We start from the raw sequence: 25,484 nt of genomic DNA, 5'->3' as shown, positions 1-25,484 counted from the left end.
CCACTCTGCGTTCTGACACATGTTCTATGTGCAGGCATGTTCATCTGTAAGGCCTTTCCCTGCACAGCTGACTATGCTGTCTCTGCCCTGACTTCCCAGGAGCAGCAGCGTATTGAGTGGCTTGGTCCACAGTGCTAAAGCTTTGAGACCGGACTGAGCTACAGAAGGATAATGTGACCTCCTGCCTTTATGAAGTGGACATTACTGCTGGGTCTTTATTTGCAGGCCTTTTATGTCTTTCTGACTCTAGGGAAGATTGAACTACTTTGTTGAGTAAGAATGGAGATGGTGAATACCATTGTCTTGTTTGTGATTAGAGATGTCTCATTTATTTTTCCCCTTTTTAATGTAATATTGGCTATAGGTTTGCCATCTGTAGTCGTTAGTGCACTGTGATCTGTTTCCTTTAGTGCTAGTTTCAGGACTTTATCATGAAGGAATATTGAGCTTTCTCAAAAGCCTTTTCAGCATCCACTTAAGACAGCCCTGTGATCACTGGCTTTGAGTCTCTATTCTGGCTTGCATTGATTGATCTGTATATATTGAACCATGCTTGCATTCCTAGGATGAAGCCAGTTTGGTCATTGTGAATAGTCATTTTAATGTATTGTTGAGTTCAGTTTGTTGTTGAATTCTTTATTAAGAATGTTAACATTGATGCTGATTACTGAGATTGACCGATAATGTTCTTGCAACCATATGCATATTTTGGGGGTTTTTTTGGGGGGGTGGTTTTTTTTTTTATATCCTCATCCAGTCTTATCATCAAGACAGTATTGACTTCCTAGCGTAAGTAAGCCTTCTTTCCCTTCAGACAGCTGGGATTAGCTTTACTTTCAAACGCTGAGATTCAGTGGGGAAGCCATCAGGGCCCGGCATTCTCTGGCCATGAGACTTTATTTTCTACATCAATTGCCTAACTCCTTCTAGATCCTATTAAATTGTGTATATCCTTTTGATTAAATTTTGGGAGGTCATATATGTCTAGAAATTTGTCCTGTTCATTTTGATCTCCTAATTTATTTGAGAATCGGGTTTTGAAAGTATGCCCTAATGATCCCTGAATTTCTTTAGTATCAATTAAACATTCTCCCTTTTCATCTATAATGTTATTAATTTTGGTCTTCTTTCTCATTGAGTAAATTGATTAAGGTTTGTCCTACTCCAAGATAAATTGTCCTACTCCAAGAACCAAGTCTACGTGTTTCATTAGTTCTTAAGAATTTGAAGAACATTATTTAATTATTTATTCAAGATATTTCTGGTTTTTAATGTAGGCATTTGTACCTATAACTTCCCCCTTGGAACCCTTGGAACTATTTTCCTTGTATCCATATGTTTCTGTATGTTGTGTTTTCATGTTCCTTCTGCTCTAGGGATTTTAGCTCTATCTCCTGATTTTTTCCCCAATGATTCATCCATCCCTCCGGGTACTGTTCAGTCTCCCATGTCTGTATATTTCCTGGAGCATCACAATAATATCAATGTGATTACCCTGTGATGAGACAGAGTAAAAGAAGCTATTTCTTTTTTGGTATTTATTAAGAATTGCCTTATATCCAAAAACATTTTGGAGAAAATTCCTTAAAAAATTAATGTTCGGAAAAGAACCTGAAGAGAAAACCTCCAGTAGTCAGACAGGACCCCAGTGGATTCATGGAGATGCCAACTCACCTTCAAAATTTTTGACCCCAAATTGTTCCTGTCTAAAAGAAATGGAGGGTCAATATGGACAAAATGGAGCAAAGACTGACTGAATGACTGGCTAGTGACCTGCACAACTTGGGAACCATCACGTGGGCCAGGTACCAAACCCTGACACTACTACTGATGCTACGTAGTGCTTGCACACAGGAACCAAGCATGGCTGTCCTCTAAGTGACTCTACCCGCAGCTGACTCAGACAGATGCAGATGCTTGCAGCCAAGCATTGGGCTCTAAGACTTTGCTTTTCTTTGCAGGCAAGAAGTAGATGGGGAGCTATTTTTAATCCACTCTGCTAGTTTGTTTATCATTGAAGAATTGAGATCACTAACATTGAGAGTTATGAAGTATGTATTAATTCATGACATTTTGTTGTTTTTTTTTAAATGTTTGATACATTTCCAATTCTCATTTGCTCATTTACTGATCCTCTCTTCTTTTTCGTGACCTCATGATGTTTTTTTGATTTTTTTGTTTGTTTGTTTGTTTATTTTTCAGTGTGTAGAATTGCTTCAGGTATCTTTTCTAGTGCTAGCTTAGTGGTCATGAAAGCTTTCCGTTTGTGATTACTGTGGAATGTTTTTATTTTTCTTTCAATTGTGAAGGATAGTTTTGCTGCATCTTCCCCTGAATTAAGAAAATATTCTGCCTATTATTTGGGGGGGGGGTTGTTTTTCATTTTTTCTGCCTTTTGCTTTTGTTTTGAGTCAAGGCCTTTTCATGTGGTTCTGGCTGACCTGGAATTCACTGAGTAGAGCAGACCAATCTTGAATGTGCAGAGGCCCACCACCCTCTGCCTCCTGAGTGCTGTGATTAAAGGTGTGTGCTACTCCACTTGGCTCTGGCTATGAGTTTGCTGAGCGTGTTTTCTCTGTCGGTAGCTTGTACGTCTCTCCCTTCTGTGCCTGTGAATTGTAAGCTTTGTCTGTTAATTGTGCACTCTAAATCTTTCAGGTCTTGCTTATTTCTACTCCTCATTAGTTCATCTCTTTTGTCTGACTGCACGAATTTCTCTTTCCTTTCTTAACGCCCTGTGGGTGGGGCCTTCTGATTTTTTTTTTAATTTGCTGAGCTTTTCATTTTCAAATTTTCAATTTAGAAGTTACTGTCCCTTTTTACCTTGTTAAACTATCTTATAATTACTTCTTTTCATTTCTTTGTCTAGGATTTCATTTAGTCTCACTAGAAAATTTAACTGTGGAGTCAGTCATTGTTGAATGAGTATTATTGTCTTCATTTTTTTATGTCCTGTTTTCTTCATTTGGGACTTTGATACCTGAAGTTAAGTCATTTGTTGTATTTTTAATTACTCTGTAATTACCTACCTGACTGTTTTGACAAAATGTCTCCAAATAGCAGCTTATGTAAGGAAGCAAGGGTTTATCTTCCTTTACAGACATCGAGGCAACAGCCCATCATGGCAGAAGACATGACAGCAGAAGCCAGGTGGCTGTTCTCATTGTGTCCTCGGTCAAGACTTGGAGTTGTGAGTGTGCTCAGCTTACCTTCTCTGCTTAGTCAGCCCTGACACAGAGCCACATTTCCAGTAGATCTTCCTACCTCAGTTAACCTAAGCTAGATAATCTCTCACAGACATGCCCATACATTTGTTTCCATGGTGATTCTCAGTCTTCTCAAGCTGACAATCCAGGTTAACCACCACAATTCATGGTCCTTCAACTAGAGCACTTGTACTGTTTAAGTGGGGTTCAGTTGTCATCTGAAGGGTGGTTTATGATGGGCTGGGGATAGAACTCAGTAGCAGAACTCTCAGTCTACAGGCTCAGGCACTGGACATAGTCTCTTGTACTTTTCCAAGCACAGAATACTAACTGTAGAAGCAACCTCAACTGGAGGATAAACCCACTAAGAAAATACTCTGTAGGAGAAGAGAAATAAATGCCATTTTCTCAAAGGTCTCAGGTGGGAGCTAAAACATAGGTCAGTGATTGAGTGTATACCTAGTACAAGTCCTGCTTTCTAGCCTCCTAACATTCACAGGTACACACACATTCAAGGACGCACCTAACTTCCACTCTGCACTTTGACACATTTTATACACTCACTTGGTGCACACACACACACACACACACACACACACACACACACACACATATTTAAGGAAAGATGCCTACACTGCATGAGTAAGTGTTCAGAAGAATAAATACTAACAATATAGAGAATCGAGACTACTCTCTACAAGGATGCCCTTGTAGCCACTTTTGATGGTCTAGTGAAGAAGCATCTCAGCAGAGGACCTGGGCTTTAAACATTCTGTAAATTCTTAGCCAATGTTTTAATGCCATGTTTTATGTATTTCTACCCCATCTTGTCTTATGCCTTAAATTCCTTTTTTACAGAAATAGTTATTATGAAGTTTGTTGTTTTCATAAATCTCCATCCAGAATATGTGTAAAATGTAAACAGAACTTGTAGTCAAGTTCCCTGACAGTCATCTGTGTGTGATGTGCCAGAGGCAAAGTAAAGAGGTGTGTGTGGTGAAGGGCATCAGGGAAAGCTTGAAAGAGCAGACATCTATATCAGTGTTGATTGAGCATGTAGCAACCCTTTTGGTTTCATGCAGCAATGAGACACCTAGCCACGTTAGGTGTCTGGACCAACATAGACACTTAAGAGCTCTAGTCCTTTTGCCTGACCAGGTCCTTGGAGCAACTTCAGGCTGAACCATACTTACTGGACAAGAGGTGTGGATGTGATAAATTTTGCAACCTGGACTTGTGTGACTAAACACAAACAAGGAGATTTTGTCAGGAACACTTACACATTTTTTTTTCAAAGGAGAAGTAGGAAAGCTAGGAACAAGATAAAGATTCTTTCAAAGCTTACATGGCTTGAGTCACAGTAGAACAAAGGAATAAGAAATGCCCAGTTTGGGGACAAAGTACCCAAGATTTGATCTTCCATTATGCTTTCCAAATTTTTTTTAAATTTATAAAATATCGATATTCAATTGCATCAGTTATTATGAATATTTATGAGACCATGCTGCTCAGCAAGTTTCCAGAAGAGCCAGAATTTGAGTCTTGTGCTATTTTGATTTCTGTATTCCAGGGAAGAAAGTAAGAGATTTCACTCGAGGTATTTAAATGGCAGCTTGAGTCCAGAGTCTCATGAATCGTGATCCTCAGGCCCTCTTACCCAGTAAAAATGGATTCAGGAAATACATTGTTTAAAGAAACTGGTAAATTGAGAATGTCAGTTTATTCAACTGAACCTCTGATAATTATCAGTTCTTTCATATCACGGAGTGTTTGCCCCATAAAAATTATAAACTCACAGTTATGCTCACAATCGTGTGTCTGTGTACGTAACATTTTTTTCCTTAAAATTTTATTTGCTTGCATGTATGTATCCTTATAAGTGGGTATCAAATGTGTGTAGAAGAGGGTGTTGCATCTCCTGGACCTGGAGTTACAGACAACTGGGAGCTCCCTGACAAGAATTCTGGGAATCAATCTCAGGGAGAGCACTGAATGGTCTTAACCACGGAGCCATCTCTCCAGCTTCTGATGTATGCTTCTTAATTAAAGACTAGGAGGTCAGATTTTATTAATCATTGAGCAGAGGTGAGAAATGAAGCTGAATACTGTACTGCATTTTTTAATTCTGTGGCAGTGTGAATAAGGTTCCCATATTTGAGTGCTTAGTCGCCAGGGAATGGCACCATTTAAAAGGATTGTAAGGATTAAGGGGGGTAGCTTGTTAGAGAAAGTGGAGAAAGTTGGGGGTAGCTTGGAATTCTGGCAAAGAAAGGCACATTACCTTATTAGACAATAATTAATCTTCCTATCTCCAAAGCTTCTGGTGGACCTGCCTGTATTAGTCAGGGTCCTCAAAAGGAAAAGAACTGGTAGAATGAATATGTATATTAAAGGGGGATTTATTACAGAATGTAATCTGCTTAGTCCCAACAATGGCTGTCACAGTGAAAAAGCTAAGAGTCTGATCACTGTTAGCCCATGAAGTTGATGTCTCTGCATGCCCAATCTGGCAATGGAGTCCTGGAGGATTCCTGGAGAGCTGCTGATCTTCAGTCTGTCATGTTTCCTGAAGAAGTTGGATTTAAAATCACCCATATCAACAGGGTAGAATATTTACAAATGATAGTGAGGACCAGCAGGCAAAAAGCAGGGTTTCCTTTCCTTGTCCTTTTATGTAGGTTGCCACCACAAGATGTGGCCCAGATTAATGAGGGTGCTCTTGCTTCAAATAATCTGACTAAAATAATCCCTCACTGGAATGGCTAGCAACTTAGGTTTTAGTTAGTTCCACTTGCAGTAAAGTTGACAACCAAGATTAGCCATCACACTGTCTGTGTGAGGGGTGGTCCCTTTGCTGGGGCATTGACTGCCCCCACTGAATTACCCTTTTATGTTTGGGAGAGCTTGTAATATTGGGGCTCTACCTAGCTAGAGAATTAGCTGACCCAAATGGTCCTCCACAGAGCCCTCCTCAAGATGATAAAACGAGGACCTAGAATTAACAAATGGTGTTGTGAATCTAAGAGCAGTAGCAAGCTGAACAGGGGGAAGGGAACATTCCCTGAGTTTCAATCTCCTTCTATGGCTGTGAAGAGACCATGGCCAAGGTAACTCTTAGGAAAGAAAGCATTTAACTGTGGGCTTGCTCACAGTTCCAGAGGTCAGTCCTTTATCATCACAGCGGGGAATACAACAACACACAGGCAAGGCAGGCTGGGTGCTGGAGTAGTAGCTGAGAGCTCCATCCTCATCCACAGGTAGAGACAGGAGGTCTGGACTAGGCTTTCTAAAACTCAAGGCCCACCTGCAGAGACACACCTCCTCCAACAAGGACAACCCTACTCCTGCAGAGTCACATCCTGTAATCCTTTGCAAGCAGTTCATCAACTGGGAACTAAGCATGCAAATGGGGCTACGGAGGCTGTTCTCTTTCAAACCACTACACTCTATAATAGTGATTCCTACACACCCCACTTGCCTATGTATCCTTCAATAATTACCTATAATGCTTACATTTCTCTTCCTTGCTTACATTTCTCTTCCCGCCCTAGCCAGATTGCTCATTCCTAATAGTTACCTGAGGCTGTGAAATGTTTAAGCGCTGCCCCTACTGACTTCAACCTCCTTAAACAGAGCCCTCTGCAACATTGTCTCCTGATTGTAAGATCTGAGTCAGAGTTTCCCAACAAAGATGAGTAAAGGCTTAGGAAAGGATGAACACTTCTTTCTTCCTTTCTTTTATTGAGTTGATTTTTTTCTGACATAGTATATTCTAATTATGGTTTTCCCTGCCTTTGCTCCTCCCAGTTCTCCACCCCTCCCCTTCCGTCTGTATCCACTCACATTCTGTCTCTAGAGGGAAAAATCAGGCTACTAAGTGATAATAATAAAATAAAGTATATTACGATAAAACAAAATAAGACACATCAGAATGGACAAAACAAAAAAGCAGAAGGAAAGGAACCTAAGAGAATACATGAGAAGACACCAGAGACAGAGTGGGTCACACACTCAGGAATTCCACACAACACTAAACTTGAGGCCATAATATAAACATACCATATATATTATATTACATTAACTCATTATATATAACATCATAAATATTATATATACACATAGTAAATACACAAAGGACCTGGTATTTGCAGGCCCTGTGCATGCTACCTCAGTCTCAGTGAGTTCATATGTACTTTGATCATGTTGATTTAATCCCAGCACTTGGGAGGCAGAGGCAGGTGGATTTCTGAGTTCGAGGCCAGCCTGGTCTACAAAGTGAGTTCCAGGACAGCCAGGAATACTGAGAAACCCTGTCTCGAAAAACCAAAAAAAAAAAAAAAAAAAAAAGATCATGTTGATTTAGAGGGCCTTGTTTTCTTTGTGTCCCCATCCCCTCTGGCTCTTAAACTCCACTCCACAGGGTTCCCTCAGCTCTGAGGAGAGGTATTTGAGACATTTCCATTTAGGGATTGATGGCCCTAGGTCTCAAACTTGTGTGTATTGTCTATCTGTGCATCTCTATGTCTGTTCCCATCTGCTGCAGGAGGAAACTCCCCTAATGATGGCTGAGGAAGGCATTGTTCTGGGGGGAATAACACAATGTCATCAGGCTTGGTTTTATTATGACATTGTCTCTCCCTCCCCTCCCTCCCCTGCCTCCCTCCCTCCCTCCCTCTCTCCCTCTCTGCCTCCCTCCCTTTTTAGACCAGCATTATTTGGTTTTACCCTGTGTCACTGGACTATCTGATGTCAGGTCACCTAAGCAGGGCTGGGTGTGTGTTCCATCTTATGGAGTGGCCCTCAAATGAAATCAGGTTGTTCCCAAAAGCTTTATGCAGCCATTGCATTAGTGTATCCTACAGGCAGGATACCACTGTCAGTCAGGGTTTGTAGGTTAGTGTTTCCAGTTTCTCTTCAAATAACATGCAGAGTCAGAGTTCTGTGCCAAGGACACTAGAACACAGGCACTAGATAGGCACTAGACCAATTTTCCCATGTTCTGTGAGGTGTATAGGTATTGTCTTAAGCAACAGGACTTTGCAGTCAGTTTATGGAGAACAATTGATAGTCTTGGCAACAACCTGGGTTATCTGAGGACTCTCATGGGACCGCTTTGGCCAATAACTCAATTAGATGTAACCCAATCCCAAGACAGAAGCTTCATTTGGTTACAAGAGATGGGCAGTTGGGGCAATGCCTCCCCCAGTATTTGGTGATCTCATTTATATTGCCTTCACTGTATTAGGTTCCCAATACTACCCCTCAAATGGCCCTTAATTTTAGTTTTCTCTCCCTGTATTACCTCCATCATATCCCTTGCCTTCCCCTCCCTACTTGATCCTCTGTTTCCAGACCCTCATTCACTCATAAGTATCCTATTTCTCTAATAAGGTCCATCTGCCAGCCTAGTTCCTAACTCTATGCCTAACCTCTGTGTCCATGAATTGTAGCTTGGTTATCATTAACTTAACAGCCCATATCCACATATAAGCAAATACATACTATATTTGTCTTTCTGGGCCTGGAATACCTCATCCAAAATGAGTTTTTCTAGTTCCATCTATTTACTTGTGAATTTCATGATTTTATTCTTTTTAACAGCAGAGTAATAGTCCATTGTGTACATGTACCACCTTTCCTTTATCCATTCTTCTGTTAAAGGGCACCTAGGTTGTTTCCAGTTTCTGGCTATTATGACTAGAGCAGCAATGAACATGGTTGAGCAGGTGTCTCTGTGATAGGATGAAGCATCCTTTGGGGATATACCTGAGTGGTACAGCCAGATATTGAGGTAGCTAGCCCCCATCCTCCTGAAGAGCCACCACCCTGATTTCCACACTTGCTGTGTAAGTCTGCACTCCTAACAGCAATGAGCAGGCGCTCCTCCTGCTATGCATCCCTACCATCCCTTGTTTTATTGACCTTAGCCACCTAACAGGAATGTCTCTTTATTAAAGCATAATTTAAACACCAATTACTCGTAGAGCTTATATGGACTCTACTGTCTTATGTACTCTTGCATGGCTTGAGCCTTTATGTTTACTGTACCCTGTGCCTGGAATGGCCTGAAAATGGGAGATCCTTTTACTTCAATATTGATAGTGTTATAGAGATCTCCTCTGGCCTCCTGTTGGGCTCCTACCCTTGTGTTCCCTGATGAATGGATTTAGATGAGACACAGAGCACAGCGGAGAACATGGCCTGTATTTACTGGAGAAGAAAAGGAGCTAAGAGTAGGCAGTGACCACAGCAGCCATGGCAGAGGAAATGATCTCACAGACTGAGTGAGGACAGGAGCCACTGACTATCACATAGACCTGAATGTTTAGGTAGATGTTATACAGCTTTCTAAAGGCTCTGAAACAGACAGCTTTCCTCGGGGCACTCTCCTTTCCAGATCACTGACCGACCCAGTAGGATTAATTCTTTTGTTCTTAACAAAACTCTTTGGAAAGAGACAATACTAGTCTTTATTCTTTACCAAGGCCACAGGTATAACTTAGATCCCAATCTTTTAAGCAAAAACATATAACAGAGTAGATCACTTTTAATTAAAGAAAAAGTTAATAAAAAAGTCTTACTTTACCAGGAGAAAATCGCCTTTCCTCAGGGCTTCAACAAAGCCTTGCTGCCTCCATGTTCCTTTCTTTCGAAAGATGTTCCAAATTCTGTCAAAAGGCACTTGTAATACTTTCTTTTTTCTCAAAATTAATGTGTTGCCAGGGACAACTGAGGTGTGGGTTTCAAAACTCCTGAGAGTGGCCAATCCTCCATGACTTTCAAGACTTCTTTCTAATTTTTATTGTCTTAGGATTGATTTTCACTTTTAAGTGTGTGTGAGTGTCTTCGTGTATATGCATCACATGCATGCCTGGTGCCAAATGAGATACAAAGGGGATGCCACAACTCCTGGAACTGGAATTATTGGCAGTTATGGGCTTTCATGTGAATGCTGAGAAGAGAACCCAGGTCCTCTGTAAGGCCAGCAAGTACATCTCTGCAAACCCTGGACTTCTAATTTTTAACAAGATCCTTAACAATAGTGTCACCCTTTTGCCCTGAAACAACCCTTGTCCCCATCCTCAGAATTGTGAAACCAATATTGCCACCAGCAATTGAGTATAAAGTGTTATTTTATTCTTCACCAAGAAAATGATAAGTAACAAACTTGGAATCAACTTCTCAACCCATGCGGTGTGTGTGTGTGTGTGTGTGTGTGTGTGTGTGTGCGCGCGCAATATTATAGACATTGGGTGAGAAGAGGGGGAAGAGTCATCTAAACAGGGGGGAGGAGGACTTAATGTCTTACTGGGAATGTGGAGATTTTGTGGAAATTTGTGCAGTACCTTCTTTGCTAGCTGTGTTAATAGTGGACTGTGTTCTTCACTATGTAAATGAGATTGTAATGAAGTTAGGTGTTGTGGGATGGGGACTCTGACAGCATTTTTAGATCTAAAGGATCAAATGACCAGTTGACATGAAGAAAGACTTGCAACCTACAAGCTTCTATCCTCAAAGATAACAAAGATTAGGGCGGGCAGAAATTCAAATAAATTACCTAATCAGTACTCAGAGTAACTACATTCTTAACCCCTTCCTTCCCTGGTGTTCAGGAGGCAGAAAAATGCTGAGCTGTGTTCCTATTGGTGTTTTAAAACCTGTTTCCATGTTATTCTTTCTCATTAGACCCAAAAGCTAGAGAACTAAGATTCTAACTCTGTGTCATTGGCCATGTGTTATAAAACTAGCCATGGAATCCCACCAACCCAACTTAGACCCTATTCTCATCTCACTTACAGCCAGATACAGCTCCAGGGTGCATTGGCAGCATTAGAAATCTGGCTGCATAACTCTAATGAGTTACAGTGATTAATTTTTTCAGATGGATGAAGGATTTATTGTTTAGTCTCTCATAATTAAGGTAGGCTTAAAGATGTGGGTAACAAAGATCCTATCAGTCCACAGGAAGATTCACATATACTTTTCATTTTGACTATATATAAAGCTATATTAATAATAGCAAAATATCTTAGGCAGTATTCTTAAGGTTACTGAGTTCAAAAAAAAATTGCTGTTTACCCTTAGTTATTTAAAATTGAAAGACAAGAAAATGATATGTAGAGCTGATTTTATTCAAAATACATGTGTATCAATATAAACTTAGTTTAACTAAAATATCTAAGTTGATTAACACCCCAGATAGATTATATAAAATAAAACCTCTGCCCATGTGCTTCTTATCCATAACAAAGAGTGCCATTACAGTAACTCCATGTTCCTGAAAAGCAGCTTTTAGTCTTGGACATAAACAATATGAAATAGTAAACAGGGAAGTAAGAAATAGGTTCTGATAAAATTAAAACAACAAATCCAAACTTCCTTACATGTCCTTAGAAAGGAGCACACCTAGCAGAGTGAATATTAGGAGTGTATGCACAGTTGTAAAGTTAATTTATTTTGCAGTAATCAATGGCTTCTCAGGAAAATCAAGGAGACATGATATTCCCTAACACTCCATCAGAGTCGTTCATCAGTCAAATCTAAGTGCTTCAAGTTGGTTGGCACTTCTCTGACATATTGCTTCCTAGGCTTGCAACTGTAGACCCTTACTTGAACTTGGGTCACCAGGCTTTGCAGAAGGTATACTTCCTCACTGAGCCATCTCACCATCTATGCCAGTGATTCTTGACCTGTGGGTCAGGACCCTTTGGGGCATCTAACAAGTCTTTCACGGGGGTCACTTATTAGATAACCTACATATCAGATATTTGCATTATGACTCAAAACAGTAGCGTAATTACAGTTGTGAAGTAGCAATGAAGATAATTTTATGGTTGGGGGGGGGGTCACCACAACATGAGGAACTGCATTAAAGGATTGCAGCACTAGGGACGTTCAGAACCACTGATCTAGACACTTATCTGACAGACCTTAGCTAAATCTCTCTCTATCCCGCCCCAACCCCATCCTTCTGCTTTATTCTTGGAAGTTTCCTTTCTATCCTCCAATTCTCTACTGCCTATCCATAAAGTCCAAACTTCTTGATCTACAAAAGACTTACACATTCTTAGCCTTGCTTTGTGTTTCTGTATGTCTAGTCACCACCCTTGCTCAGCAGCCCCTAGACCACTTGCATTTGCCTGACATAGAATACCTCAAGCTATTCATGATGCATGTTGTAGGCAGTTACCATTCATTCCCCATGCCATTCCCACATGTGGAATGCCCTGTCCAAATTTGTCCAATCATTGTATTCTCAGTACCCCTGCCTGATTTTGGTTTCAGCAGGTAAATTTAGTCCCTTCTCTCTGTGTGCCTTCAGTTAGCTCTATTCAGATGTCAATCACTCAAACTCCAGTGCAACTATGCCTATTAGACCAGATACTTTAGGCCACATCTCATATATCTTTTCATTCCATACACAGCCTACTCCCTGATACTTGCATGAAGTCATCTTAAACCCAGCAAGTCCTGTGGCCCCCATCTATACAAAGAACACATCAAGAGATGAAAACATCATCAGACATGACTTAGCTATCACTGTACAAGACAGAACAGAAATACTATACTTGGATCATAATATAAGCTTTGACTGATAAAGTCTAGAGAAATCCATGACTTGCCACCTCAGGTTAGGAAACAAATGCTTGGCCTAAGGTTTCCTCCATAACCGACGTTTTTATTTCTATCAAATGGGAAAAAAAAAAACCAAAAGAGATTCTCTTATCTACAAGTTCAACGATTCTGGTGTTGTGTAACATTTACCAAATAGACCCTTCCTTCTTTTCCTGTCTTCCCAAGGAGAATAGAATGATGTCATGTTACAAAATTACCTCAGTGGGTCAGCTTCCTGGTTATCATTGCCTCCTTCAAGTAAAGTGCCTGACTCCTGAGGCAGAATTGCTTGCTCTTCTGTCTGTATTCCCCACCACACTAAATACATGCTGTGATAGCTGGATAAAAGTAATATTAAGCCTGGAGTGGGGAGCATACCTTTAACCCCAGCACTTGGGAAGCAGAGGCACACAGCTCTCTTAGTGAATTCCTTCTAGGCAACTCTCACCTGTTGAGTGAGAACCTGTCTCCAAAAAGTGTAAAATAATACCAGAACATGGCGTTGCAGTACTTAAGTGCTTAGCACAGAATGAGCATTCAATGAATGACAAATGAGTCTTGGTCTAATGATCTGAAGAAAGTCAGGATTACTTATGTTAATTCTAGCCCCAAGAATCCCCATAGTGTGTAAGGAGGAACCACTATCTGTGAACACAGATTTAGTTTCACACAGTATATCCTATTACCTACAATACTGATGTCTGGAGGGGGCGTGCTATAATGAATTCATGTAAACAACTTCCATGGTGACGAGGAAAAAGGCACTAACCAACGCCTGTCAGATGCACAGGTACTTCAGGTAACTTAGGTGGTTGGAACAGGCCTATATTCTTTGATTTTTCCAGTCAGTGTTTTACTGATATGAAACATTTAAGCAATTAAATGTTTAATTTGGATATTAAACAAAGCTTAATTATCATTATACTCCAACTAAATTTGTTGTAGGAGAACACTGGGTAATGAGACCTCAGTTAAACTAAACTGTGATCTTTACTTTGTTCCGGTTGGCTCACTGACTATAACAAATCCTCCTCTCTGCCTTAAGAGTCACTGTACTGTGATTCTTTTGTTGTATTAAGACTGGGTCTCCTGTAGCCAGACTGGGCTTGAACTACCTATGTAGTACAAGCTGGCCTTCGACCCCTCTGGGCAATGCAAACAGGTCTTAAACCCTCTGTGTGAGCAGGCTAGTCTTGAACTCCCAATCTTCCTGCCTCCAGATCCCAAGGGTTGTGATTACATGATTGGCTATTCTGTGATTCTTTTTTTAAGTTTTATTTTTAATTGTGTGTGTGTTGCCTGTGTGTATGTCTGTCTACCATGTATGTTGTGCACATGGAGGCCAGAAGAGGGTGTTGAATCTTCTGGAATTGAAGTTACAGAAGGTTATAAGCCACCAGGAGCTGCTGGTAACTAAATCCTGGTCCTCTTCAAGAGTACCAATAGCTCTTCAGTGTGGAGTCATCTCTTTGATGCCTGTTGTGTAACTTTTGACAGTTAACAGGCAACAGACAGTATTGTCCTGCAGCCCACACAGGTCTGGAGCTCTCAATCTGCTGCTTCAACCTTCTAAATACAGATGTTGCATGTACCTCCTCTGGTAAAACAGTTCAGTACCAGAAATGTGACTCCAACATGGGTCATTTTTCGTGACAGTCTTGGAGGCATGCTTTTAACACTGTTAGGTCTCCACTCTGACCCAGTGGAGTGAGGGAACACACCTTCAATGCTTGACATTACTAGTTTTCTCAGGATAAATTTTTGGCCCTACCTATTTAGGCTTTAAATACTGCTGTGACACACCTCTATTATGTTCATAAATGATACTTAACGTGCAAAATTGACTGTAAAACAAATCTGACATTTTTTTAAAAGGACATTAGTAAATTTAGCTTTAGAAGTAACTATCCAGTGACAAATATATCTATACACATATTCACATACAGACTCAAGGGCACAGGAAAAGACACTGGGCTTGATTTTATGTTTGTAGATCCTCATTAATAAATGGCGCTAGTGTAATAAAGCAACCAGAAATATAGTTTACCTATCAATCTATGTGAGTGCAGATATTGGTGTATTTATATGACATATATGCATATCTAATACCAGAATCATTTCAATCCTATATTCGTTTACATCTTTTAAATTGGTCATACAGGCATACAAAAAGCAAGGAAGAAAAAAATACAGTATCAGGCTATTCAAAAGTAAATATAAATAGCTACTGTTTGTCACTGTTTCTCCATTGCTAGTAACTGCTTTCTGAACAGTTATTCACAGTAAGCTCTTTTCAACACTGGTTTCAAAACATGAAAATAATATTCTTGACTTACTTAAGATTAGATTATTACATAAAGAAAGGCTAATTTTTAAAAAGACTAATTGGTTTCTTTTTAGCTAATTTTCAAACATATATTCATCCAAATGAGGGGAAACTTTTACTTTAATGTCAGTCATTAAATAAGAATACATTACAATAAAGTTAGTGATCTCAATGGATAAGCCTAACAGCAGAATGATGACAGGAGGAAAAGAATAACCTACATAATCTCTGTGGCTGTCACCTCAGGTGCCACTGCTCTGGGCTGCTGACCTCTGACGGGCTGTCTGTCACACGCTTCCAGGGGCTCGTGGTGCTCTGCAGCAGAGCTGCCTGAGAGGACTCGGAAAGGCTTTGTTTGGCTTACATGGCAAGCACTTGGTATGATTCTTAATCACTTTTTTTTTTAATCTACAACACAGTGCTGTGGGCCACATTTTTAACAACAATGCTTATAATGTTTTGTGCTCTATAAATATAAACACATTTCTACACAAAATACATACACATTGACATGTGGACTGGAAGCTAGCCAGACATCATCCACAAGCAGAATGGGATACAGATTGCAGGAAGGGTCATGTATGATGCCAGGCCAGTGTAGACAATAGATGCTAATCCCAAGACAGCCGAAGCAAGACTGCTTCTCTGATCACGAATGATTATCTTCACGGTGTCATAGAACTGGAAAACAAGAGTTAAGACTGTTAGGAACCATGGCTAAAAAGAACCACATATACCGCAGACCAAGTCGTCTTCCCAGTTGTTCTGTGTCCACCAGGAGAACTTCAGGAAAGCAACTTATGAAATAATATGTAAAATGTTATAGAAAACTATAGAATGAGCCTCATACAAGTTACTCAGCAGTAAAGATTAAAGACAACATTAAATTAATACAGGTTTAAAAAAGCAGAAATTACCCAATTCTCTTACTTTACTACTCTAAAATTTGATGATGCCAATCATATTTTTATGTAAATCTTAAAGTCTAAAAACATAGTCACACTGAGTTGCCATGTCCTCTCTCTCATCAATTATGTGTCACATAATTGGCTCCTGGAATAAAGACATTAAATATGTTCCTTGCCCCAGTGAATTCATTCTACTGTGTCACTTTTTCACATAAAAAGCAATCTTGCTTGACATTGGTGTCCTATGTTTAGGTGTCTGACTGTCATATTTGTTGTGCAACATCAAATAATACATTTAACTAGTCTAGGCTTTCTTCTTCGTTGGAATACCAGGTTAGCCCTGGAGATAAACTAAATCTTTCAAGTAAAAGAATAGTGTTTGGACTGGAGAGATGGCTCAGTGGTTAATAGCACTGACGGCTCTTGCAGAGGTCCTGAGTTCAATTCCCAACAGCCACATGGTAGCTCACAACCATCTGTAATGGAATCTAATGCCTTTTTCTAATGTGTCTGAATACAGCGACAATGAACTCACATAAATAAATAAATCTTTTAAAAAATAATGGTGTTCTATGAGTTGCATAAATATATTATAGTGATTGTTATCACTGCTGTATTTCTTGATAGTTATCTTTGTCATTGCTAGAATTTAACAACTCATTTTCATGTGAGTTTTGCTATTCATACTAAACTCAAAATCCATTTCTAGAATATTGTAATGTATATGAGGTGAGGTCTTGCTTTATTGCTCGGGTTGACTCAGAGCTCTAGGGCTTCATGGAATCGCCTATGCTGGGAAGGTTTCTAAAGTCTAAAGCTTTCTAAGATTTATTTTAATTTTTAATTTTGGGGGGGGCAGGTGCACATGAGAGCATATGCTCATGGAGACCAGAGGATCAGAAACACTCCCCCACACCCCCCTACTCCCACAGATACATCTGAAGCTAGAGTTGCAGTCATTGTGATATGCCCAAGGTGGGTGCTGAGAACCAGACTTAGGTCCTCTGCAACGGTTGTAGGAACTCTTAAACTGCTAACCATCCTGAAAAAATCCAGCCCTGGTTTTTAAATTCTTTGTTTTCCTTGCTTTGAGACAAGGTTTTACTATATTCTCTCTGGTTGTCTGGTGTGGGAAGCCACATGTGCCAGCTGCAGAGTGGCACAGGCTACTGCTGGCCACCACGCATAAGTTTGAGCAAACAACCAATGCTTACTTATGCAGTAAAGTTTTTCACCAAAACACTGCCTGGCCCGGGCATGATAATGAGGCTCTGCAAAGTACTAAGAGAATAACCAATCAGATGTGAGACATGCAAATGAGGTATGATAATGAGGTACTGTGAGATAATGAGAGAGAGTAGCCAATCAGATGAGGAACATGCAAATGAGGCATAGTGCATAACCAATCCGGGTGTGAGACACGCCTCTCCTAGGCCTATATAAGCAGCACCAGTTCTGGGCTCAGGGTCTCTTCGCCTCTACAATCAAGCTCTCCCAATAAACGTGTGCAGAAGGATCCTGTTGCAGCATGGTTCTTGCTGGTCGAGTCGGACGTGCGCAAGAGTCTGGAACTTTCTATATAAAATAGGCTGGCCTTGAACTGCAAGTACCTCCTGCCTCAGCCTCTAGGGGGCTGAGGTCAAAAGGTGTGCACCACTTTGCCTGGCTGAATTTCTAAATTATTGGTGAATACAATAAACAGGTTTAATACATTCAAGGACCTCTGAGGACTTGTCAGTTGAGGACTAACTACAGATACAGGAGTTAGGCGTATAGGATGCCATTACTGATATAAGTGTATTCTGTGCACAAGTAAATAGCCTAGTGATGCATGTGAAATGCCATTCAACCAAGTCTGCCTGTGTATGTTTTAGTCCACTATGTGAATGTAAGGTCTCTCTATTCATAGTTTTACATAGTGCTACATTAACATAATAATATGTAAATTTATTTAATATTTGCATAACACTTACATTATATCTAAAGAAAAGTCCGATAGCCTACTAGCCATCCAAGTATTCTTTGTAGGACAAACATCTAATCTTTCTTTCTACTGAACTAACAAGATATAGAGTAATGAGTGCTTTGTCTCAAAGTGATTAAAATCAAACTGAATAAGGATGTGAAGACAAGCTCAGTGGCTGGGGTGCTTACTTACAATGTGGGATGCTATAGGTTTAGTTCTCAGCACCATGTGCGTGAAGTGTGGTTAGGCATATCTATAATCCTGGCACTTGGGAGGTAGAAGTAGGGATATCAGAAGTTCAAGGTGGTTTTTGCATATCTAGAGGCAAACCTAGGCCACAGACCCTTTTTCTCTCTCTTATGTGTGTAAATGTGCATGCATGTCTAAATGAACAAGCACCTCCATCTCTGCCTTTGTCTCTCCCTCTATGTCTTCCTCACTTTCTTCCTTTCTTTCTCCCTCTGCTCTCTCAGTCCCCTACTATCTATCTACTTGGCCACCAGCCCAAGAAAGATGGCAATGTAGCTCTGTGGGTAAGACTTGCCTAGGACACAGGAAACACTAGGTGTGCTCCTCAGCATTGCATACATTGGATGTGGTGAGGCATGACTGTGGGAGGAAGAAATAGGAGGATCAGAAGGCCAAGGTTATCTTCAGCTAAATTAGGATTCTGAGGTTAGCCTTAGCTACAAGAAGACCCCGTTTTGTTTTGTTTTGTTTTGTTTTGTTTTGTTTTGTTTTGTTTTGTTTTGTTTTGTTTTGTGTTGTGTTGTTTTAAGTAGAGAGTAGTAGGTGTCAAGAAGTTTTCTTTTGCAAACAGTGAGTCACTTGAAAAGCGAATATCTGCATTCATTCTGGAAATAACAAGTCAGGCAACAGACTGTTAGTAGAAAAAGCATAACAGTAAAAGTTAAAGCCAAATGGAATTAAATTTTACAGTACAGTGATGCTCAGTGTCAGTATAAAATGCCTCAACTTTGTGATTTCTAAGCATGTATAAAAGCAGTGCTGGAAGAGGCGAGGAGAAAGCATCAAAGAGTAGAAAGAGTGGGGAAAATACATGCCGAATCCTGGTCACAGCATAGCCACCAACTCTCAGCAGCTATGGCTCCCTGCATTGGAGCTGCTTTCACTGAGCCAGGACACCACTCCTGCATGGAGTAGGAGCAAGTCTTCAAGGGTCTTGGGAGGTCCTACCACTTCCTGAGGAGACAGTGGCAAGTTAATGGGTACCTAAGGAGGAGAGTCCATTCCATTTTTCACTGGCTAGTTGCCTAAACTTCAGTTAAGTAACCCCCAACCCATGCTCATACAAACAACTCTAACTGTTGTGGTGGCTTTAATAAGAATGTCCTTCATTGGCTCATATATTTGAATGCTTAAGAATAGGAGGTGTGACCTTGTGGGAATAGGTGTAGTAGCTCTGATGGAGGAAGTATGTCACTGAGGGTGAGCTTTGAGGTTTCAAAAGCCCAAGCCAGGCCCAGCTGCTCACTCTTCCTGTTTGCAGATCTGATTGTAGAACTTTCAGCTACTTCTCCAGCAACGTGTCTACTTGCTTACCACCATGCTCTGCTCCTCAATAATACTAGACTAACCTCTGAAACTGTAAGCAACCCCAATTAGGTGATTTCCTTTATAAGAGTTGCTGTGGTCACAGTATCTCTTCACAGCACTAGAATGCTGACCAAGACACTAACGAAACTCAATGACTCACATACACAAAACATCATGAAACTAGGAGGGTAATTTGTAAAGTAGAAACGGGTCAGCTGGAGAAGGAAGGCAATTTTAGAAAGAGGAGTATGTGATCAAAATACATTGTATGCATATATGAAATTGTTGATAATTAAAAAGAACAACTTACAGAATAAAAGAGCATTCTCTCACAGACATAAAGTCACTGGTTCAGAAATTGGTTAAATTATTTATTAGAGGTGTGTGTGTGTGTGTGTGTGTGTGTTTGTCTGTGTGCTCAAACTCCTATGCATGCACCCATGTCAGTACTGTAACACCTGAGTGAATTCAACTTTAGGAAGTTGGTTTCCTCCTTGCACTGGGGGATTCAGAGCTCAAACTGCAGGCATCAGATATGAGCAGTAATCACCTGTACCCACTGACTCTTCTCACTGGCCTACTTATGTGCACTGTTATTAGCAAGAAATTTTCACCCAAGGGAAAGTGTTGAAGAGATTTCTTTTATAAAATTTTATTTTAAAAAGAGTTGGCTTTGCCATGCCAAAGTAAGATACAATACCTGTGAAAGACTTCAACAATCAGGCCCAGAAACAAATAATAGTTTATGTTTCTAGAAATTCAAAAGCATGGATCTGGAGAGATGGCTTAGCCATTACCAATCTGTGCTATCCTTGCAGAGGTCTCCGCTTCATCCCAGCACTGACTGGATGGCGTACGATCTGCCTGTACCTCCATTTCCCAGGAGGCCACATCTCTGGCCTCCAAGGGCACCTGCACTTGTGCACACATACATGTAGGTAAAGCAAAAAATTTCAAAGTAGAAAAAGTTTGTAGAAATCATGTATAACTAATGCCTCTTTTACTTAAAAAATGTTCTTAGAATTAGAACATTTGGGTGAGATTCCCCCCCCCTCCCCCTGAGGAAATCTAGTCTTCTAGACTGGGGCTAGATTGTTTGTTAGGCCATTCAAAGGGAAACACAGAAACTCAGTTTCACTAGAGACTATGAAGTTTCATTAATTATAACACTTCACTGCTGTGAAACATACCATTTCCTCAAATTAGAAACTACCCAAGTAATTCTTTCTGAGATTACTATTTTACTGCTTGTAGAAAGCACTTGTACCCTTTTTCTGTTGAGATATATGATGCAATGCTACACATGTGCTATGAAAGGGAAGCTCTCAATTTGGATAGGAAAACTACTTTTTCTTATAGCAATAATTGGCTTAGGTTTTAGCTACATCTGACGGGTCTCCTTTTGGACACTTTTGGAGCCAGTGTTTGTGAATGTAGAGAAGTTCCCCTATAAACAGGCCTGCGCTAGACTAGGGGAGATTCTGAATCAGTGCATAGTATCCTAATTGTGTTTTATTTACCATAGAAAATGATTCCTAAGCCGGGCATGGTGGCGCACGCCTTTAATCCCAGCACTCAGGAGGCAGACTCAGGCGGATTTCTGAGTTTGAGGCCAGCCTGGTCTACAAAGTGAGTGAAACCCTGTCTCGAAAAACCAAAAAAAAAAAAAAGAAAGAAATAAAAGAAAAGAAGAAAAGAAAATGATTCCTAGAATAAGTTAATTCTGGTTCAATTTTTAAAAACCTGTCAAAAATTTAATATGCCTACATATAAAAGCTCAATAGCTTTATTCTCTGCTGGGTCAAAAAATTACTCAAAGTATAAATGAATCAAATCTAGGCTGTAGGTTGTGATGACCTGTTCATTTGGTTCAAAAATGCACCTAAACATACAAAATAACACAAAAGTTTGTGTGATTGACCAGAATTCCATTAAGAATAGCAAATGCTAATACCCCCTTAATTATAGTCAAGGCTAAAAAGCATCTAATTATTAATGGAAGTGCAGAATTAAAACTTAAACTATCTTTTGTGAGTTCATCTATTTTCCCCCCTTTGGATTTGTAGCTTATTTCTACCACTTGTGTCCTCCCACCCCCAAGTAGCCATAAAATTTACCTTCCAGAAAAATGAATTGTTTTAATCTTTGGGGAACTTAAAATCCAACCTACCTTTGGCACTAAAGGCTAGGAGATGCTTAACAGTGAAGGAGAACAGGATATGGGGATTAAAATCACTTAGGAAGAAGTTACACACCAAGGAAAAATCTCTCCGAGTCAAACTAGAAATAAAAAGTGTCTACCAGGAATGTCTCCTAGCAGGAATTTTGAGCCTATTTAAGTAAAGGGAATTCACTCAGTGCATCTAGAAGAAGAGAAAACTGGACACCTTCTTGCCAATTACACTTCGTGGGAAAAGTTCCAAGTCCTTCAGTCTCTTGCCCCTGATCATTTGAACTACCTTGTGTGTGCAGACCAAGATGACTAGTACAGCAGTAACAGGCAGCACTTTGGAATCTCTGGAAGCAGTCCGTGTGGCCACACCCTTTTATTGCACATTTTGAAATAGCCTTTCTGCGAGGCAAACTGCCCTTTGTTTACCAGATCTCCCCTAGAAACACCAGAGCTTTCCTTACTTAATCTACAACTCCTAAGAATGGTATGGTGGAGGAGATGTCCAAAAAGCTCCCGGATCCCGACCCCAGCTCCTGCAAGTCTCCTCCTACCTTCTCAGCCTGCGGACTGATCCGAGAGCCATATCTGCAGTAGGTCACAAAGTGTTCGCAATTGTTCCATAGTAGGCTGTATGGAGTCAGTCCCAACTGCTGCTCAGCTCTGCGTGCCACCTCCTCATTGAGTAAGGACTTCTTCTTGAGAGTCCCATCTAGGTGATTGACTAGGATGTCTGCTCCGTAGGCAAAGTCCTCTACTGTGTCCACACGGATGCTGGCCACCTTGCAAATGACTCCAAGGAGGAGACGCTTGTTGGAGACCACCTTCTGAGTGCGTTCCTTGTCTTTGGTCAGGGCCAATAGGATGTCAGGCATTAGATGGGCGACACGGTTTTCCCCCAGGTAGATCCCATAGTGGATAAAATGGGTCCGTGACACCTCCAACACGTCGCCCCGGACGAAAGAGCTGATTTCATAGGGACGGTTCTTCCCTGTGCCTCCTCCCGGGACGCTCACGCTAAAGAGCTTGAAGTTGGAAATAAGGAGCAGTTTCTCCAGGAGGAGGGACGCAGCTTCCAGCATTGGGTTCTTCATCCTAAGGCAACCAACCACTGGCTGCAACTGTTCTGTACAAGATGAGCTCTCCGGACCGCCGCGCTGCAGCGCTGCTCACCTGCGGAGCACCGCGGCGGCTACCCAGAGCCAGGAGAAATCAGAGAAGCCAAGTGCCTGGCTCAGCCACCCAGTGCAGGGGGTCAAAGAAAGGAAGTAGTGTCGGTCGGCTGTGGGAACAGTGGCACCGGCGCTTGAGGAGCTGAAGAGGTAGTGTGCCTGGGGGGCGGTGCTCTGGGTGCGCTCTTCGCTGTGGCTCTTATAGAGGTGAAGAGGGCGGGCCGAATGCGGTCACAGGCCGGAGAACACGGATTGGGCACAGGCGTTCTGCACCCTGACTTCTCCTCGAGCGCTCTGCTTCACTAGGGAGACCTTTAAACAGCCAGCGTAGGAGAGATGTCAGAGGCGTGGCCGCGCGAAAGATCCTGCACCTGCCAGGAATGGAGCACCTTTCTTGGCGGTGAGAAGCTCCCTCTGTAAAATTTCTGTGTGAGACCAGCTCTAACCGTTAATAATACCGTGGCCCTCGGCTTACTAAAGAATTTGCTTTGATTCGCCAAAGTGCCGGCTCCGCCAGATCCTACTTAAACTGATCTTTGCCGATTTAAACACGCAAGCATCCATGAGCTCTCAGGTGGCACGCGGAGAAGTGGAATTGCTCTCTGTTCGTCCAGTGCCCCAGCGCGGAGGATCGGAACCCAACAGTCTGGACGCTCCAAGGCTCTAGTGCCTGTTGAGCGCGCGCCTTCCAACGGTCATCAAAATAATAATTAAAAAAAAAAAAAAAAAAACAACGCCCTCCAGCAAAGCAGGAGTCAAGCCAAGTTTCTTTGATGTCAGTTCCCAGCTTCGCTTCACACAATGACTGGTAGCTTTTGGTAAAGAGCTCCCTGCCGCCCAGGGAGACTTAAAGAGAGAGGACGTTATGGTTCTGCAGGGCTGTGCGCGATTGCAGCAGAACCCAGGCACAGTCGAAGGTGGTGGGGGAGCTGTCTAAGGAGGCTGCTGGGGCTTTGCAGAGCGGGGCTTTGAGTGACCAGACCCGCCTGAATTTCTGTGCTAATGCATTATGTAAATGAGTAAATTACCCCGGACAAAGGCCACAAGCGCCACAAAACTAAGAAACCTTAAGTTCCAGGTTATATCTCCTCTCTCTATCTATCTATCTATCTATCTATCTATCTTCTCTCTCTCTGTCTATCTATCTATCTTCTCTCTCTCTCTCTCTCTCTCTCTCTCTCTCTCTCTCTCTCTCTCTCTCTCTCTCTCTCTCTCTCTCTCTCTGAGACAGGGTTTCTCTGCAGTCCTGGCTGTCCTGGAACTCACTCTATAGACCAGGCTGGCCTCGAACTCAGAAATCCACCTGCCTCTGCCTCCCAAGTGCTGGGATTACAGGCGTACACCACCACTGCCCGGCTGAGATCTCTATCTGCCATGATGGAACCTAGACCAGGCTGAGGCCTGAGGCCATCTCTCTTTGGAGTCCTGAGCCTTTGCTCCCTGACTGCTATAAGCAATCTGTCCATGTCGCTACACTTTTGTTAATTTGTTCACTTCACATATGATTATAAATCTCACTGCAGCACACCCCACACCTCACCACTGCCTCAAACGGATAGAAAGAAGAAGTAGGCATGATCTTCCATCAACCCAGCCACAACCATCTTTTCCCTTACCGTCTACCTGCTCTGCCATACACTGTCCCCTTCCTGGAGGTTCAACAAAATCAACCAGTACTTCTTTCCCACACTATTGTCACTTGTAGTGCTTTTTCTACTTGTCTTAAGGCCAGTGGTCCTCTTTCAACGCATTGTTTTTACTGGGATAGGGAGAAAGGGCTAGGAGAAGTATACAGATTATTAGGAAGCTGTGGAGAGCCGTGTGTGCCGCGAGCAATTGCCATTATAAGATGGCGCTGGCCTCCGCTGTGCCTAACTAGTAAACAAGCCTTGTACGCAGGTGCGAGAGTGAACTCACTCCTAGTCACTACCCATTCTGGGGGCGTAATAGTGGGGTGATGGGCAAGCAACGAATCAGGAGCTGTCACGCCACATCAGGTGCTGAAACGTCATGGCTGAGGGCTATATAAGCGACCCCATTTTCTGGGGTCGGGGTCTTCCTGAGAAGTAAGCAATAAAGCTTTGCCGCAGGAGATTCCGGTTGTCCTGAGTGTTCTTGCCGGTGGGGACAAAAGCTCGGGATAGGAAACCACCCGAGTTCCATCTGAAGAGTCCATGGTAGGTGAGAGCCACCTGCAGAAGGTTCTCTGAGCTCCACTTGGGTGCTATGGCCCTCACATGCAAACACAGTAATAAAAGTTTATACTATTTCAAGAAACTTTGCAAAAAAGAAATAGGCTCGAATGGAAGTTATTTTAAGTGGGGATTCTATGTGGTTTTATGAACAATAAAGGGGGTGAGATGGGGAGACAAAAGCCATATGACAGTGAAAAACACCTTAAGTGCTGGGCATGGTGACTTGTGTCTTTAATCCCGGCACTCAGAAAGCAGAGGCAGGCAGATCTCTGTGGATTAGAGGCCACATCCTGAGACCCAGGTCAGCCAGGATGACATGTTGAGGCCCTGTCTCAGAAATAGGAAAAAAGAAAGAAAACCAGTGGGAAA

At 41.6% G+C, this 25,484-nt stretch overlaps 1 protein-coding gene and 1 long non-coding RNA gene across 2 annotated transcripts in view; one reads left to right on the top strand and one right to left on the bottom strand.

The window, feature by feature from the left end:
- Window positions 1-25,484, top strand: part of LOC110291652 (uncharacterized) — a 40,551-nt gene that overhangs the window by 4,762 nt on the left and 10,305 nt on the right. The gene's annotated exons all lie outside the window — the stretch shown is intronic.
- On the bottom strand, window positions 11,318-23,599 carry Lrat (lecithin retinol acyltransferase). Its single transcript, XM_021158886.2, has 2 exons — window positions 22,303-23,599; window positions 11,318-15,828 (listed from the first exon to the last, which is right to left on the bottom strand). Exons 1-2 carry the CDS (start codon window positions 22,840-22,842, stop codon window positions 15,673-15,675), a joined length of 696 nt encoding a protein of 231 aa, XP_021014545.1. The 5' UTR covers window positions 22,843-23,599; the 3' UTR covers window positions 11,318-15,672.

Source organism: Mus caroli, unplaced genomic scaffold (assembly GCF_978045245.1).
Source record: "Mus caroli unplaced genomic scaffold, Mus_caroli_1 scaffold_3, whole genome shotgun sequence".
NCBI classification, from domain to species: domain Eukaryota; kingdom Metazoa; phylum Chordata; class Mammalia; order Rodentia; family Muridae; genus Mus; species Mus caroli.
Note: the sequence above shows the minus strand (reverse complement) of the source record. Positions and strands in the feature narration are given on the sequence as shown.